Source organism: Chaetodon auriga, chromosome 11 (genome assembly GCF_051107435.1).
Source record: "Chaetodon auriga isolate fChaAug3 chromosome 11, fChaAug3.hap1, whole genome shotgun sequence".
NCBI classification, from domain to species: domain Eukaryota; kingdom Metazoa; phylum Chordata; class Actinopteri; order Chaetodontiformes; family Chaetodontidae; genus Chaetodon; species Chaetodon auriga.
Genome location: NC_135084.1, coordinates 13,920,665 through 13,935,203, shown reverse-complemented (window position 1 = coordinate 13,935,203; position 14,539 = coordinate 13,920,665). Strand labels below are relative to the sequence as shown.

The window sequence follows — 14,539 nt, the reverse complement described above, 5'->3', positions numbered from 1 at the left end:
TTTCTTCCAGACATCTACTTGGTGTTTCCTGTTTGACCTGAAACACTGCGACAGCCATTCAGCACATGTCTAAAGTGCTTTTTTACCATTTCTGGTGAGCGCAACTAATTAACACTGCATATATTTTTATATAAATGTTATATGGCGCGTAGCTAATATGGCCTTGTTCTTCATAGTAAATTCATGTTCAGATGAATGCAGCAAGGGGCGAAATTGATCAGTGAGACACATAATTGTTGCCTGAGGGATTCCTGGATTGACGCCAGAAAATCTACAGCACACAGACACAAAACTACACTGCAGTGGGTCTGCAACCCGGTGTGTCGGTGTGTTGTTTTGACACTGCTCGGCAACAAGGATGCGTTTTCAAATGTACCAGAACATGAGTTTACTGGAGAGCTCTGCCACAGCGAGGAAGCTGTTGGGGACTGCAGGCAGATTTTAAAACTTTACCAATGGCAGTGGTAGAATATTCATCACACAGCGGAGAATAAATGACATACGTAACATAGAGGCACAGACAAAGTGGTAACCCACAATGAAGACTACAGTGTGTGTGTGTGTGTGTGTGTGTGTGTGTGTGTGTGTGTGTGTGTGTCTCTGAGTGTGTGTGTGGTAATGGTTGGGCTCACCTCTAATCCATTTCTGCCTATGGGACACAGGGAATTGCCGATGGCTTTTCTGTGCCATGTAGTAGTGATCCTACAGAGGAACACATCACCCCCACTTTTGTCTTTGACCCACTTAGATGCCCAACTTTGTGCTTCACAGCCTGTCTTCTTGTTCACCCTTCCCTCACGTATCACAGCCACTAACAGAAAGACGTCTGTCCATGTCCTTTATTTACCTCCCCAGCTCTCAGGGAAAATATCTTCTTCTTCTCTGTGTGATGTTTGGTTATTCCTGTTTTCATAGCAGTATTCCCAGCTAATGCATTGTGCTCAGTTGTCAGTGCTAAGTATGGGACTTTGCTCACATGGTGGACATATGTGGAGGGTGATCGAAACCTCCGTCTCTGTTCAAAAATGCTCTTTTGTGATGGATGTGAATGGCCTCCTGCTGTCCACTGACTCCTGGAAAAACAGAGAATAGCATATGATTTTCAGGGTAAGATGTGTGCCAAGAATAGTGATTTTAAGTCAGCATTGTTCACAATTAGTTTGTTTCCATAGCTGAAATATTAAAAACAGCCTATATGACTCTTGCTGAACAGCGGCCCCTGGAGCCACAAGTTAAAATTACAGGGTGAAAAACAGTGAGCATTTGAGATTTCATAGAGTCTATATGCACTTTTAGTCCCATCAGACTTACCCATCATATGGTTTTAACATAATACACTGTAAAAATGCAGACAGACAGCAGAACCTGATTTGACACAGTGTGAACACGCTGTTCACAGAAATCCATGGCTGCCATTGTGTGACCCAACAGTGTGAGACAAAACGTTAACAAATTGCCTGAAATGTGTCCTTTAACTTTGGCAGTATACGCATCAGTCTGAATGGGAAACACTCTCCACACAAATGATGTTTTTCTCATCCAAAGAGCAACATAAGAGCCCTCCAGCCCTGCAGAGACCTCCTGACTTCCTTGTTTCCACGGTCATTGAGAGTACAAGCAATTAGACTCAAACTGTGGGAGCAGAAATGCCAGACAGATGGAGGAGAACCAAAGAAACTAGAGTATCGGCACAGCCAATTAACCTGTATTCCTGCCCTGTTTGAGTTTTCTTTGCTCCTAAACTGAAGCCAAATAAACAGTAAAGCTATATGTCTGAGCTATAAACTTCCACAACATTACTTTAAGACATATCAACATGTGCACCTCATGGCATGTCATTAGAGCAATTTCCCCTGTAAAACAGCTTATCTTTATATAGTTGACCTGCCAAGTTACTTCATAGAATGTGTACAAAAATCTTTCTAATAATAGACATAATTGGTATAATTAATGTAAATCATCTAACAACACACAATTGACACTCTAAATGAGAGAAATTGCCCATAACATTATGTGTGCCTGTGTTGTTGTCATAGTACCTGCATGTTTGCATACTGGGTTTTCCTTCTAATGTTCCGTGAACTTGCTGATTAACTTCCTGATTATCTGATTGGTTGTTTCAGCTGTCACTCACAAGACTGGAAAAGTACGACGTTACAGTCGATACTGTCTTCATATTTTTGGATCCTCTTATCGTGTCTACAGTCTAAAGTGTGAAATGTCAAGGTGAACTCATCGTTTGTGTCCACGTGTCAGCCCTGTGATGGCATGTCGATGGCGGACCCCGCCTCTCGCCCACCGTCACTTGGGATCAGCTCCAGCCTCCAAAGCACAAGCGGTGACAGGTGAAGACAATGGATGGATGTGAATCACGTACTGAAACCAACCTACCTGTGCGCATTCACTGGGTAGTGTCTATCCTGATGTTTCTTCCATTGTCACCACTCAAAAATAAAATAAAATAAAAATAAAGCAAAACAACTGCATAAGATATAAAGATTTTGTGCCTGTTTTACATTTTTGTCCTCTTCACTTTCCAGCAGAAGTTAAACAACTAAGCACTAAAAAGCAGTAAATACTTACGCATTAAATAGAACTACAAAAAGAAACGTGGTCCGGTAAACCCTGACCCCCGACGTCATCAGCGTCATTTTACCGGGAATGTGGGACCACGTGGCTCCTGCCGGCGTGCTTGTTCCTCCTGCGCGATTCATTACTTTTCATTCCGAAACGAGTCCGGTCGGGGTGTACGCATGCAAGATGGCGGCGCGGTGGGGAGCAGGCGAGGAGACTTTAACTGCGTGCAATATGGAGTTTTTCCCCATGGATACACTAGACGAGGTAGAGAACCTGATCCATACTTTATTTCTTAACATGTGGGTCCACTGTTACTAATTTCGTGTGTGTTTCTGGAAGCGGGGCAGAGCGTGTTGTGTGTACGAGCTGTACGTTGCGCATGGAGAAGTGACACGTGGATGCAGCCGTAGCATCACTAGTACAACTTATTGGAAAAAGTATTGACATTTTAATGGCAAATACAGCCGGGTACCTCTTTGGTCGTGTATTTAATACCTAACTTCATTGTGAATTTCGTGGTATTTTCCAGCTGTGTGTTGAAGCTAGCCGGTGAGTCAGTGTAGCTTGGCCGGTCTGTTGGTGAACGACGCAGATTTCCTCCCTTTTAACATCACAGTCGTTTAAACAAGTCAAGTGACAGTTGTGTGTTTTTATTGGTAGACTACCTGGCATCTCCACCAGTTCTACCATTATTAGCAATAATACAAATTTAAGCTCCATCTGTGGGTTTTTGTGCAAAAGTACTCTGTGTACTATTCATTCACACGTGGTAAAGACCCTTCAAGATGCTAGGTAGCTAGTTTTATCATCATTACAGTGAGGGTGCATCATGCTTTTTTAAATTTTTTTTTTTTTTTTTTTTTTTTAACCTGACAGCGGATAAGGTTAATGCCAGGGTGGTGTAGTTTGCAGGCTCCATGCCAGCACATTGCAGTAATGTGTCATCGGTGATGATGCACACCACACTGAAGCTCTTTTATATTTAGACAGTGACTGCAATCAGTACACACACACATACACACACACACTGCAGCAGCAAGTTTTCATTCAAAGCCCATCCTGTCACATCCACATGTGGTTTCGTCGTGGTGATCACGTTTTGGATTCCTGCACACATGCGCACAGCAGGCACAACGCTACACACACACACAGACACACACAGACACACTATCATAACATTTAATGACTACCTGCCTGGAGATTTTGAATTTTGGTCCAAAACTGTGTTCAAACGTGCCCTATCAGTTGCTAATTCAAACATATCAGACAGCGGCGCAGATGAGGGCCCTGCGCCGGTTTGTTGTAGTGCAACACGTGGGCGAGGTGGCCTCCCTTTGGACGGGATGAGGCAAGGATCAAACATGTCTGCGCGCTGTGTGTGCATGTGTGTTCGGGAACACGTGGGTCACTCTAAGATGTGACTGCGTTTTTAGATGAAAGTGCATCATGTTATCAGCTGGCCGCTCTTGTAGGGGGACCTGTGTGCAGGACTGTGTGCAGTTATGCATGTAGTTTAAATCCAAAGAGTTGTTATGGGAGCAAGTGAGCCTCATCACATGGTGTCTGACACACTTAAACTATCTGAATTTTACATTAGTTTATCAAACTAGTATTCAAAATGTAATATTTCTGCCTTACCAGTCTTTCCTACTGAATTTTGTCTTTGTGGATTATTTAAGATGTTTAACTTATTTGTCAAGTTACATGTGAACTTAAATTGATCATTTAAGTGTTAATTGGAGTCTTGAATATCCATCATGTTCTTTCATATTTCAGATCTTCGAAAAATGCCTTTGTTATCTTGTTTTCGTCTCCCTCATGCCAAAGACTAAAGACATGTGCCCTGCCTTGCCCTCTAGGGTTTCCTTCGAATTCTTCACTTGTGCTTAGGCTTCCACTCAGCTCCGCTCACTGAGTAAATCAACCTGATTGACCTCTTTCACTGCTCGCTTTTACACAGGCTAGACTTTTTAAAAGATATTTTTTTTGTTTGAAACAGTCAACTCTGCTGAGACAGATGTACATGGTGCAACACTGGTTTTGTGATGGAGTGGGTAGAACGCCTCAGTGGTCCATATGTGATAATACAAGGGAACAGATCTTTTGATGGAAGCCCCTGAACCCAAATTATCCCTCCATCTGCAAACCTTTAAAATAGAGACATTGCAGTTGTTAATAAAACAAGGTTGGTGTCTCCATATAATACGTCAAGCTTCTAAATATTGCTTAAAATAGAGTTAAGTGAGCTGTTTAAAATATGCACAGAAGTGGTTTTTATTTTCCTTGGATTTGGGTGTGCTGGGGGTGTAAGCATTTGTTTTCAGTAACAACTGTTTGTCTTCATCTATTTTGTACTGTGGTAATTAAATGTTTGTAGCCTCAATTATGTACTTGTGCATGAATATGTGGTTTCTGTTTTGTCAGTTGTGTTTGAACTATACTGAAGTGTGTTTTTCCCTCTCCAGTCTGCTGTGCTGAGCTCTGGAGAAACTCTGGAGGCCCTTCAAAGCTGCTTAGACCCCTCCATCCTCTCTATCTTTGAGGACACGCCAACAATAGAGGCAAGACTGATTTCACATGGTTGACGTATTACAGAAATCTGAGAGATCCGTGACGTGTGAGCATTGAAAAGTTGTTTGTTTATACTCCCAGTTGTGCCTGCTTTGACCTCATTTCCATGTCTGTATTTAGACTAAAGGACTAGACGAGGAGAGCGAAGCCACGCTGCTAACTGCCCTGACGGAAATCCTTGACAATGTCGATGATGAGAACCTGTCTCCGTTTGACACACTGCCTGACTCGGACCTGCTGTCGGGTCAGAAGGGCAGGGAACACTCTCCGGTTAGTTCCCAGCTGTCATGCATAACTCTCAAAGTGTCTCACAGAATCAGCATCCCCCCATTTGGCCTTTTGAGCTCGGGCAGAGAGAGTGAAAGGGGGTGGAAGGACAACCTGCTGACCTCATGGTTCTAAACATACTTCTTGCCCATTCTCTTAAATTCCACAAATGTGAAAATCTATTAACAGCATTATGCTTTTGTTTGTCTTCACTCTCTAGCTGAGGAGATTGCTGTGTCTGTCCCGTTCCCCTCCAGAGAAAGATGCATTCTGTAGCGCAAGACCCTTATCGACTGGAAAGGTAGCTTTTCACACACATAAGCAATGCATATAAACCTGTATGTCAGATGGATTTCAGGATTTATCTGGATATGTGTGTCTGTGTCTTTACCCAGAGCCTTCCCAGGATACAGGCAGACTCTCTCCAGAGGAGTGACGGGGAGGAAGAGGAAGACAGCTCCCTCACCCTGAGCCCAGTGAGGCACGATTCATCTCATGACAATGACCTGCTGGCCTGGGAAGGTCTGACCCCCTCACTTCCTGTCACCTTTGAGCAGGAGGGGGACGATGGCGTTTCAGTTAGCCTGGGAGACCTGGTCAGGCATATGCACCCGTACTGTATGGCCATTTGTGTGGAGAATGACGAGGGGGAGCAGATGTTGCCCGAAGGAGGCATCTTACTCGAGGTTGTGGACCAGGGGGAAAATGGAGAACCCATCCTGGCCATCCCAGACATGGATCTCCCAGTCTCTCTGCAACTTAAAGAGCAGTCTTCAGAGAATGAACAGAAAGTTTCAGATGAAGCATACGATGTGGCCTCTGACAGTTCGGAGCATATTGTCGTCGATGATGAGGATGTAACAGTTAGCGAGGCTCCAGTGAAAGTTGTAGCCCCTGTGACACCAGACCTATGTTTAGATATGAAAGATAAGATGATCAAGAGACAGAAGGAAGAGATTAAAGCAAAGAGTCCCTCCCGGAGAAAAAAGAAAAAGAAATGCAAGGAGCAGTTCCAGCCCAAACCTGTGGAGGGAAGGGTCCTTAGGAGTGGCACAGTAAGGAATACAGCACAGGAGTCACCCAAAAAGCCAGAAAAAAGTTTGATCAAAGAAGAGAAGAAACAGAAACTCCCAAAGGTTCCCCTTGTCTCAGCTCAGGCTTCTTCCTCTATAAAACCGAAGAAACTAAATCCATGCCAAACTGAAACACAAACTGAAATCACCACCACCACAACACTAATGCCGGAAACGAAAGTGGAAGTTGCCACATCTGTGTCATCTAGACAGAAAACGGCTCTGTTAAATGCTAACCCTGAGAAGACTCAGCCCACAGCTGTGAGCTGCCAGCAGCCCGATGAAACTCCTGAACAGCCCGCCCCCGACAAGCTGGAAGACTCATCAGCAGCTCCCTCTGCTGTTCTGCCCCCAGTGTCTTCAGAGAGCCCAGCAGCTGGCCCCGGTCCTGTAACACCTCAGATGACACCACCAGTTGGTGAGGCCCTCCCTCTTGTGACCCCTACAGTCTCAGAGCCGAAACCCAAATCCCTCAGTCTAGCTGAGTACCGGCGGCTCCGACAACAGAAAAAGCCAACTCCAGTGGAAAACAAAGACAACAGCAACAGCACCAAGTGGCCCAGCCTTCCTGAGCCTCCTAAAGAGCTTCTCCCTATTCCCTGCCTGCCTGACCCCACCCTCAAGGACCCCCGACGCCACAACCCCCAGGTGGTGAAGAAGGAAGTGGAGGAAGTCAGACCTGCCTGGCAACCAAGGGGACCATGTGCACCACCCACCCCTGAGGCGCTGTTGGTGCCACCCGCCTACATGGTTGCCTCATCCAGCAAGGTTTCAGCTGCTACTCCTGTTCCTAAACCTCAACAAACACCTGAACCTTCCAAACCTTCTCCACCCCAAACACCCTCAGCTCCGGCCCCAACTCCAGTGATGAATGTACCCACTCATCAGCACACCACTGCTGCACTTTGCGTGCCTCAGAGCTCTGGGTCTCCAGCTTCTTTAAAACCTGACACTCAGTTCATGTCGTTAGCAGATAGGAAATGTTCTCCTGCACTTTCAGGGGCAGAGGGTGGAGTTGACGAAAGGCTCCACTCTCAGACTCCTAAGTCTGTCGAGCTCACTAAAACCACTACAGAGGTGATGAAACCTACCGCTGCTTCCTTGTCTGCACCCAGTGCCTCCCAGAAGATCACTGTTGTTTTCAGGAAGGTGTCTGAGGTCACTGCTCCAACCCTTTTGGATAACCCCGTCACATCTGATAGCAAGTCCTCCAAAGCTGCAGCCAATGGTACTAAAGTAGGCAGTGCTACTCATCCCCGCCAGAGTCTAAAGACAGAACCTGTTGTGCTTGAAACTAAAGAGAAGTCCACTATAACAGTGAAGCCCCAAAAGGCAAAAAGCCCCACAGAGGAGCTGATTGAGGCCTTCACCAGTGAGATAGGTGAGTTTAAGGTTGTTTAAGAAAGGCTGACAGTAATGACAATTTTATTTCTTTGCCCTCTTTGTCTTGTTTGACTGTGTTCTTGGTTTATTCCAGTGTGACTGTAATCAGAGCGTTTGTGTATACGAACAAATATGCTCAGCCATCATGTCTTTTTATGTTCTATTATGTGTTATCATCCAATACATAATGAAATTATCTTTTTTTTGCTGTAGGAATTGAAGCAAGTGATCTGACCAGCTTGCTGGAGCAGTTTGAGGAAACCCAAGGTAATCAATAATGGGCAGATTTCTACTGTTTCCTGTCAGAAAGAAGTATTCTGTCCACTCTGTGTTTGAGAATGTCACACACTCCAAAGTGTTTTCTGTCTGAGTTGATGTCTGGCATAAGGGTGGGTATACTGGCCAGTAGCTAAATGGGTCACAAACTGTAGTACCAAGCTAAATGTAGTCAGAGTATCAGTTTTCCTTGTTTCGTAATGGCAAGAAGGTGCAGGTACAACATTGCAACATTATCTTGGTTAGCAGTAGTGGTTTAGTGGGTAGAAAGACTTTGATTAAAAGACTTACAGGACAGCAAGTGCCTCCATAAAGAGCTAAGTTGATCACAACAAACACACTGATGTTGTGTATATGTGTGTCATCAGCAGAGTGGATAAGAAGGCCACCTTTGAGGTCCAACATGAGTGACCTATGGGGCAAATCAGGCTGCCCGTATGATTTTAAAGCTTATCTGATCCTCCTAGATAAGTGTATTCAACACCCCCCGCCCCTGCTGAAACCTTCCCCTTTAAGAGATGGGTGCTGCGGGGGGCAGAGAAGCTGCTTTGTGCTCTTGTCTGCTCAGCTGCTGGAATTCTGCCCTGTCCGCAAATCCATTTAACTCTCACCCTACTGTCTTTGTTTGGGCGGATATACAAGCCCCTAACAAGTGGCTGGACTCTGTATGTGCCTTACTCATGTCAGTGGACTTGGTATTGAGCCATCACACTGTGTGTACTATGGCTAATGCAGCTGCTGACCATTTGGAGAATTCCCATTGACATTACACTGTGCGCTAATATTGTGTGCACAATACACCGCATTTACACCTGACACGCGGTGGCATGTAAAGTTCATTCTATGTCTGTCAAGCAGGATTTTCATCTAGACATTTCTTTTGGGGGGGTTGTTTCTCTGTCCGTTGTGTTCCTCCCTGTGCTGATGCACTCATTTCCTTGTTCCTTCTCTCTTCAGCCAAAGAGGAACAATGTGTGCCGGAGGTCTCTGGTAGAGCAGTAGCTGTAGGAAACTCTAGGTGAGTTACCCTACAGCCCTGAAGCTGCTCTGTGTGAGTGGTGGAGTTGTGCTTTCTCTGAATGTCCCCAGGAGAGTGATACCTGTTCAGTGTATGTATGTGTTTGTTTCAGTGTGTGTGGGGGTGACGCACAAACACCTTTTGCCAAGACCTACCGCAAACCCTGTTTTTGTCTGGCCTCAGTGGCCTCCTCAAGTCTGAATTTGCACAATTTTCCTTTTTTTTTAATTTTGATTTTTTAGCCCGGACTTGGCTGCACTCTAATCCAGTGATATTCTGTACTAACGGACTCCTGTGCTCCCTTCGCAGTGTTGAGTTGGCTCCAGAGAAAACAGTTGTGGAGCGTGTTAGAGCTAATGACCTCTCAAGTACTGCAGGTAAATCAGCAGTTTGACTTTGGCTTCAAGATAACTCCATTAAGTTACATCACTAAAATAACATGAAGAGAAGTGACTTAGATTTTTATCTTTATAATAAAATTGCAGATTAGAAGTGTTTCCATTTGATTCTCTTGTATGGCTTCTGTGCTCTGAATGAATCCAGTATTAAACTGCAGCTATTAGATGCAGTTGTAGCACATCATGGTCAGAGATTCACTACCTGACAACACAAATGGCCAACTCAGTATAATTGTGGTGCACTTTCTTTCTTTAGCTCTTACTCCTCCAGCAACTCCACCCCACCAGATGTGGAGACCTCTGGCCCCTATGGCCCTGCTGGGGAAGAGCAAGGTCGCTGAGGCCTCCAAGTCAAGCCCCTCCAAGGTTATCCAGATTGAGGCCCGGCCGCTGCCCTCCGTCAGGTCCCGCAGCAAGCCCACTCCTGCTGCTGCCGCCACAATCGCCCCTGAAGTGGCATGCATCGACCATGACTATTGCCTCCCCAACAAAGGCACCGAAGAGCCAGGCAGGCGCTGGAATGTCAAACAGCAATCTTTTATCACTATTAAACCGATCAAGCCCGCTGCAACCACTACACAAACACCCCCAGCTGCCCCAGCATGGTCTGGCCAGTCTACCACAAACACTGCCGTTACAGCCAAAGCACCAGTTTTCTCCCTGACAGAGCCCCTGGATCACAGGACTGATGGGATGGAGACAAGCTCTGTCCTGGAGACTCCTGATGCTTCACCTGCTCGGCAGGAGACTGAGACCGCTGTTAAGGCAGGAAGCCCCAGCAGAGGGCCTTTTAGGAGGTCCTACCGTCAACATGCTGCTCGTCGCACACCCAGCCCCAGATCTAGTCCCAAAGAGCGGACTGGGGGCAGGTCTAGAAAAAGAAGATCCCATCGTTCTCCCAGCCCCATGTCCAGCGGTTCAGAGTCAAACTCCCATTCCTCTAGATCTCGGTCTAGATCACACTCTCCATCTAAAAAAAGGTTAGACCCCTCAGCCGAAATACCTTCCATTCCTGTGGCATCCTGATAGCATTTCTAGGGCTTGTACTTTCCCTTGTTCATCACTGGCATTTCTTCCATTCTAGATATCGCCCCTGTCCCTCTGGGAGGAGTTCCAGCTCCTCGTCCCGTTCCTCCTCTCGATCCTCTCCCTCTGTGTCCCGCTCCCCTCCCAGGAGGAGGAGGAGGTACTCCTATTCCTCCTCTCACTCTGGCTCTTGGAGTCGCTCCAGGTCGCGGTCTCAGTCACCTCAGAGGCAAGCACAGTGGAGCAGAAGCAGAAGATATCACAGGTACAGTATGTGCATCATGCTCATCTGGGTGCTAGTCAATACTGTACCTTCATGGCTATACTTTGATAAATGAAGGAAAATGACTAAACACCCCGCCTTCCTCATGTAGGCCTGACTATGGTCACAGTGCAAATGTGGAGATGGACAAGAGATGCAAGGAGAAAGCCATCGTAAGTTCATTTTACTTGAGTACACAGGTCTCAAAGCAAAACAGTTCAAAGTTTGAATCCTCTGATCAGCTGCTTCCTTTTCTCAGGAGGAACGTCGGGTTGTTTACGTTGGTCGAATTCGAGCTACAATGACCCAAAAAGAACTTAAAGAGCGCTTCTCTTTATTTGGTGAGATTGAGGACTGCACCCTGCACTTTAGAGATCATGGGTAAGTACACAACAGCGACTGTTACACATGCATACGCTTGTCTTCATGGTTTTCTTTTTTATGAAAGGAATACTTCACTGTTAACTTTTAAGTTAGGCAGTAATACGATCAGATTGCACTGTCTTTGAACCTTGTTGGTCTTGTCTGTGACCTCTTAGGCCAAGCTACAGTGCTAAAGTGAATTCAGGCTTGTTCATAACTGGAGCCTCCTGGCAACAGTCCCAGGTCGCTCTTTTAAAAGCAAGTCACAGCTCAAAACTAACTAAGACCCGTTTGACCTTCACTGGACCTCTAAGAAACTGAAACTGACTACAAGCCGGTGGTTTCCTCATCTGTCACAGGGACAACTATGGTTTTGTGACTTATTACAACAACCAGGATGCTTTCACGGCCATCGAGAATGGAAGCAAGCTGCGCAAGCCCGACGAGCTGCCATTTGATCTCTGTTTTGGTGGAAGGAGACAGTTCTGCCAGACCAGCTATGCTGACCTGGGTACGTACAAATCAGCAGACACAACAAAAGTTCTGCAGCTCTTACCCAGAGTGCTGTTGATCTATTCAAATAGTATTGATGTGGTTTGCTGAAGGTTGGTGATATTGGCTGCAATTGATCTTGATGCAGTGTGCTCACTACAAGCCAAATGCAACAGAGAGCTGTTGTACTGTGTGAACTACAGCCAATAACTCAGAAACTTGGCAAATCACGCGGTAGCTATTTGGAGGGATCCTGTCCTTTTTCCATTTGTTGTTTGCATGATTTGAAAAAGAGAAAAAGGCAAATTTTTCAATTATCAAAAGTATACAGATGTAGAATGTTGAATTATTCTTGGGCTTTCACACAAGGTCACCAAGTTTCTTTCATGGCTTGCTAGCACGGCTGCAGTTACCACCGAAGAGCCGCTGGTCATGTCCACTGTATTGATTTTCTGAATGGAGGTTTTATTGATCTGGCCTGTTTTAATGATATGTTACATGACACATGATGGGTTTTAAATGTTGATTCTGATGTTATTTGACTCAGCATATTCAAATTTGATTTATTTGGCAAAAAAAATACTAAAATATACTTTGTGCCAAATACAGGAATTTAATGTTTCTCTACCAGACATGCATTCCTTCAAGTGGGGAGAACATTTTGAAACGATAAAGATAACTAAGAATAAACATAGAAATAGTGATGAAAAAGAGGAAAGGAGGGGTGGCAAGTCAAAAAATTGGGATGGGTTTTGCCGGGAGGATTTGGACTCATGACTTGACTCTTGGTTACAGCTGTGGTTTCAGGAGTCACATCAGTCTTTTGGAATAGTTTCAACCCAAACGCAGCGTGTTCTGCTGAATTTCACTGCAGTGCTGACCCTGTTTCCTTCTCTTTTCAGATTCGAGTAGAGAGTACGATCCATTGCCTGCGAAAGGCAAGTTTCATGCACTAGACTTTGACACTTTACTGAGGCAGGCCCAGCAGAATCAGAGGAGGTAACAGGAGGCCTGCAGCAGGAAGCAGCTGACACTTACCTCAGAGCCAACACTCGGCTCCTCACCTGCAACACTGTCTTTACATTTTAGTTGTTGCATTACCTTTGCATAATTTTGTTTTGTTTGTTTTATTTTGTTTCTGCAAGCTAACACCTTCTATTGAAGTGAAGATTTGTAATGAAAGTAGTAAAAGAAAAAAAATGGAATAAGTAAAATTAAATAATTTTTAAAAGTTTATTTAAATGTAAAATCAAATCTGAATTGTATGGAGAGAATCATTTTTAATATGGAAAGGTAAGTGGAGTGGAGCTCCCTAATTACTGGGACAGGTTGTAATACATGTGAATGTACTACGAACCTAAATAAAAATGAGAACTTGAAACGCTTGTTTTTCATTCCAGCTCACTCGTCTGTATTGCTTTTGTCATTAAGGTAGATGCACAAGTTTTGACACCCCTGGTCAAAATTTATTTCGTTATTGTGAATAGTTAAGAGAGTAGAAGATGCACTCATCTCCAAAAGTCATAAAGTTAAAGACACATCCTCTTCAGTATTTTAAGCAATGTTACTGCATCATTTTTGTGTTTTGTACAATTTTAGAATGGGGGAAAAAAGGAAAGCAAGCATCGTGCAAAAGTTTTGACACCCCATGAGATTTGAGCTCTCAGGTTTGTGACCATAATTAGCCTGATATGGCTTGTTCCCAATCATCGTTAGGAAGGGCTAGGTGATGCACATTTCAAACCACGTCCCAATAATCAGCAGCTATGGGCTCCTCTAAGCAGCTGCCGAGCACTCTGAAAATGAAAAGAATTGATGCCCACAAAGCAGGAGAAAGGCTATAAGAAAGCAGAAGTGTTGTCAGGTAGCAATTTCCTCAGTAACATAAATAAGAAATAATAAACTTTATTTACATTGCACCGTTCATACAGGAATTGCAGCTTAAAGTGCTTTACAAGAAAACTTACATGCACCAGGTGGATGCTTTACATAAAAAAAGACAGAATGGGCATTAAAACAAAAAAATTTATGTGAAATAAGAATAAGAAGGTCAATTAGGGTGAAGCTCTAAAAGCACTCTTCGTCTGGTATCTCTCTCTGCTTTATGTGGTTCTCAGTCACAACAGAATCTTTTTCCTTCTCTACAGATACTGATTCAGTACAGGTCTTGATCACACTGAAGCAGGCATTTCACAGCCGCCTCAGAACGTCTTCTCATGGATGTAATCTCACTGTGGGTCCTATCTGCCTTCAGGACACAACCTAATATTGCTCAGAGACCAGCGTGTAACAGGATGGACATAAAAACAGATAAAAAGTGAATGTAAAATAAAGTGGAATAAAGACAATGCATAAAACCACACAAAGGTAAAATAAGGCAAATCACAACATAAAATGATGGTATAGGTAGGTTAAAATAGATTACATAGCATACATAAAATCAAGTAAGACAACATTTTAGAAGAAATGCAGCAGTGAGTAAGCATGAGGCCAAGCACAGAAGTTTCAGACCTGCATCAGGAGTTCATAGCTAGCGAAAGGCTAAAGTGAAGAGATAGGTTTTTAGCTTTCTTTTGAAAATATTCAGTGAGCTGCTTCCCTGATATCTGTCAGCAGTTTGTTTCAGAGCTTTGGGGCATAATGGACAAAGGCTGCATTGCTGATTTTCTTTTGACTGTTGCTGGAAATCACCAATAAACCAGCAGCAGCAAATGACAGTTAACAGGAACAGTGGAGGTCAAGTTGAGGTCTGGAAAACTTTCTGACACAACTACTTGTTCAATTGCTCGAAAGGCAAATCAATTGCACCTCAAAACCCACAATGGACTACCTC

At 44.4% G+C, this 14,539-nt stretch overlaps 1 protein-coding gene and 1 non-coding gene across 2 annotated transcripts; both read left to right on the top strand.

Annotated features, from left to right (window-relative positions):
* Nucleotides 1-2,728: 2,728 nt before the first annotated feature.
* On the top strand, nt 2,729-13,084 carry pprc1 (PPARG related coactivator 1). The gene is made up of 14 exons (XM_076742263.1): nt 2,729-2,841; nt 5,043-5,138; nt 5,269-5,418; nt 5,636-5,716; nt 5,811-7,869; nt 8,085-8,138; nt 9,105-9,165; nt 9,475-9,542; nt 9,820-10,543; nt 10,648-10,854; nt 10,964-11,024; nt 11,111-11,232; nt 11,574-11,725; nt 12,609-13,084. Exons 1-14 carry the CDS (start codon nt 2,761-2,763, stop codon nt 12,707-12,709), a joined length of 4,017 nt encoding a protein of 1,338 aa, XP_076598378.1. The 5' UTR covers nt 2,729-2,760; the 3' UTR covers nt 12,710-13,084.
* LOC143328709 (small nucleolar RNA SNORA50) lies at nt 11,346-11,485 on the top strand. Its single transcript, XR_013077843.1, has one exon. It is a non-coding gene; the product is annotated as a small nucleolar RNA SNORA50 (small nucleolar RNA).
* Nucleotides 13,085-14,539: the final 1,455 nt, after the last annotated feature.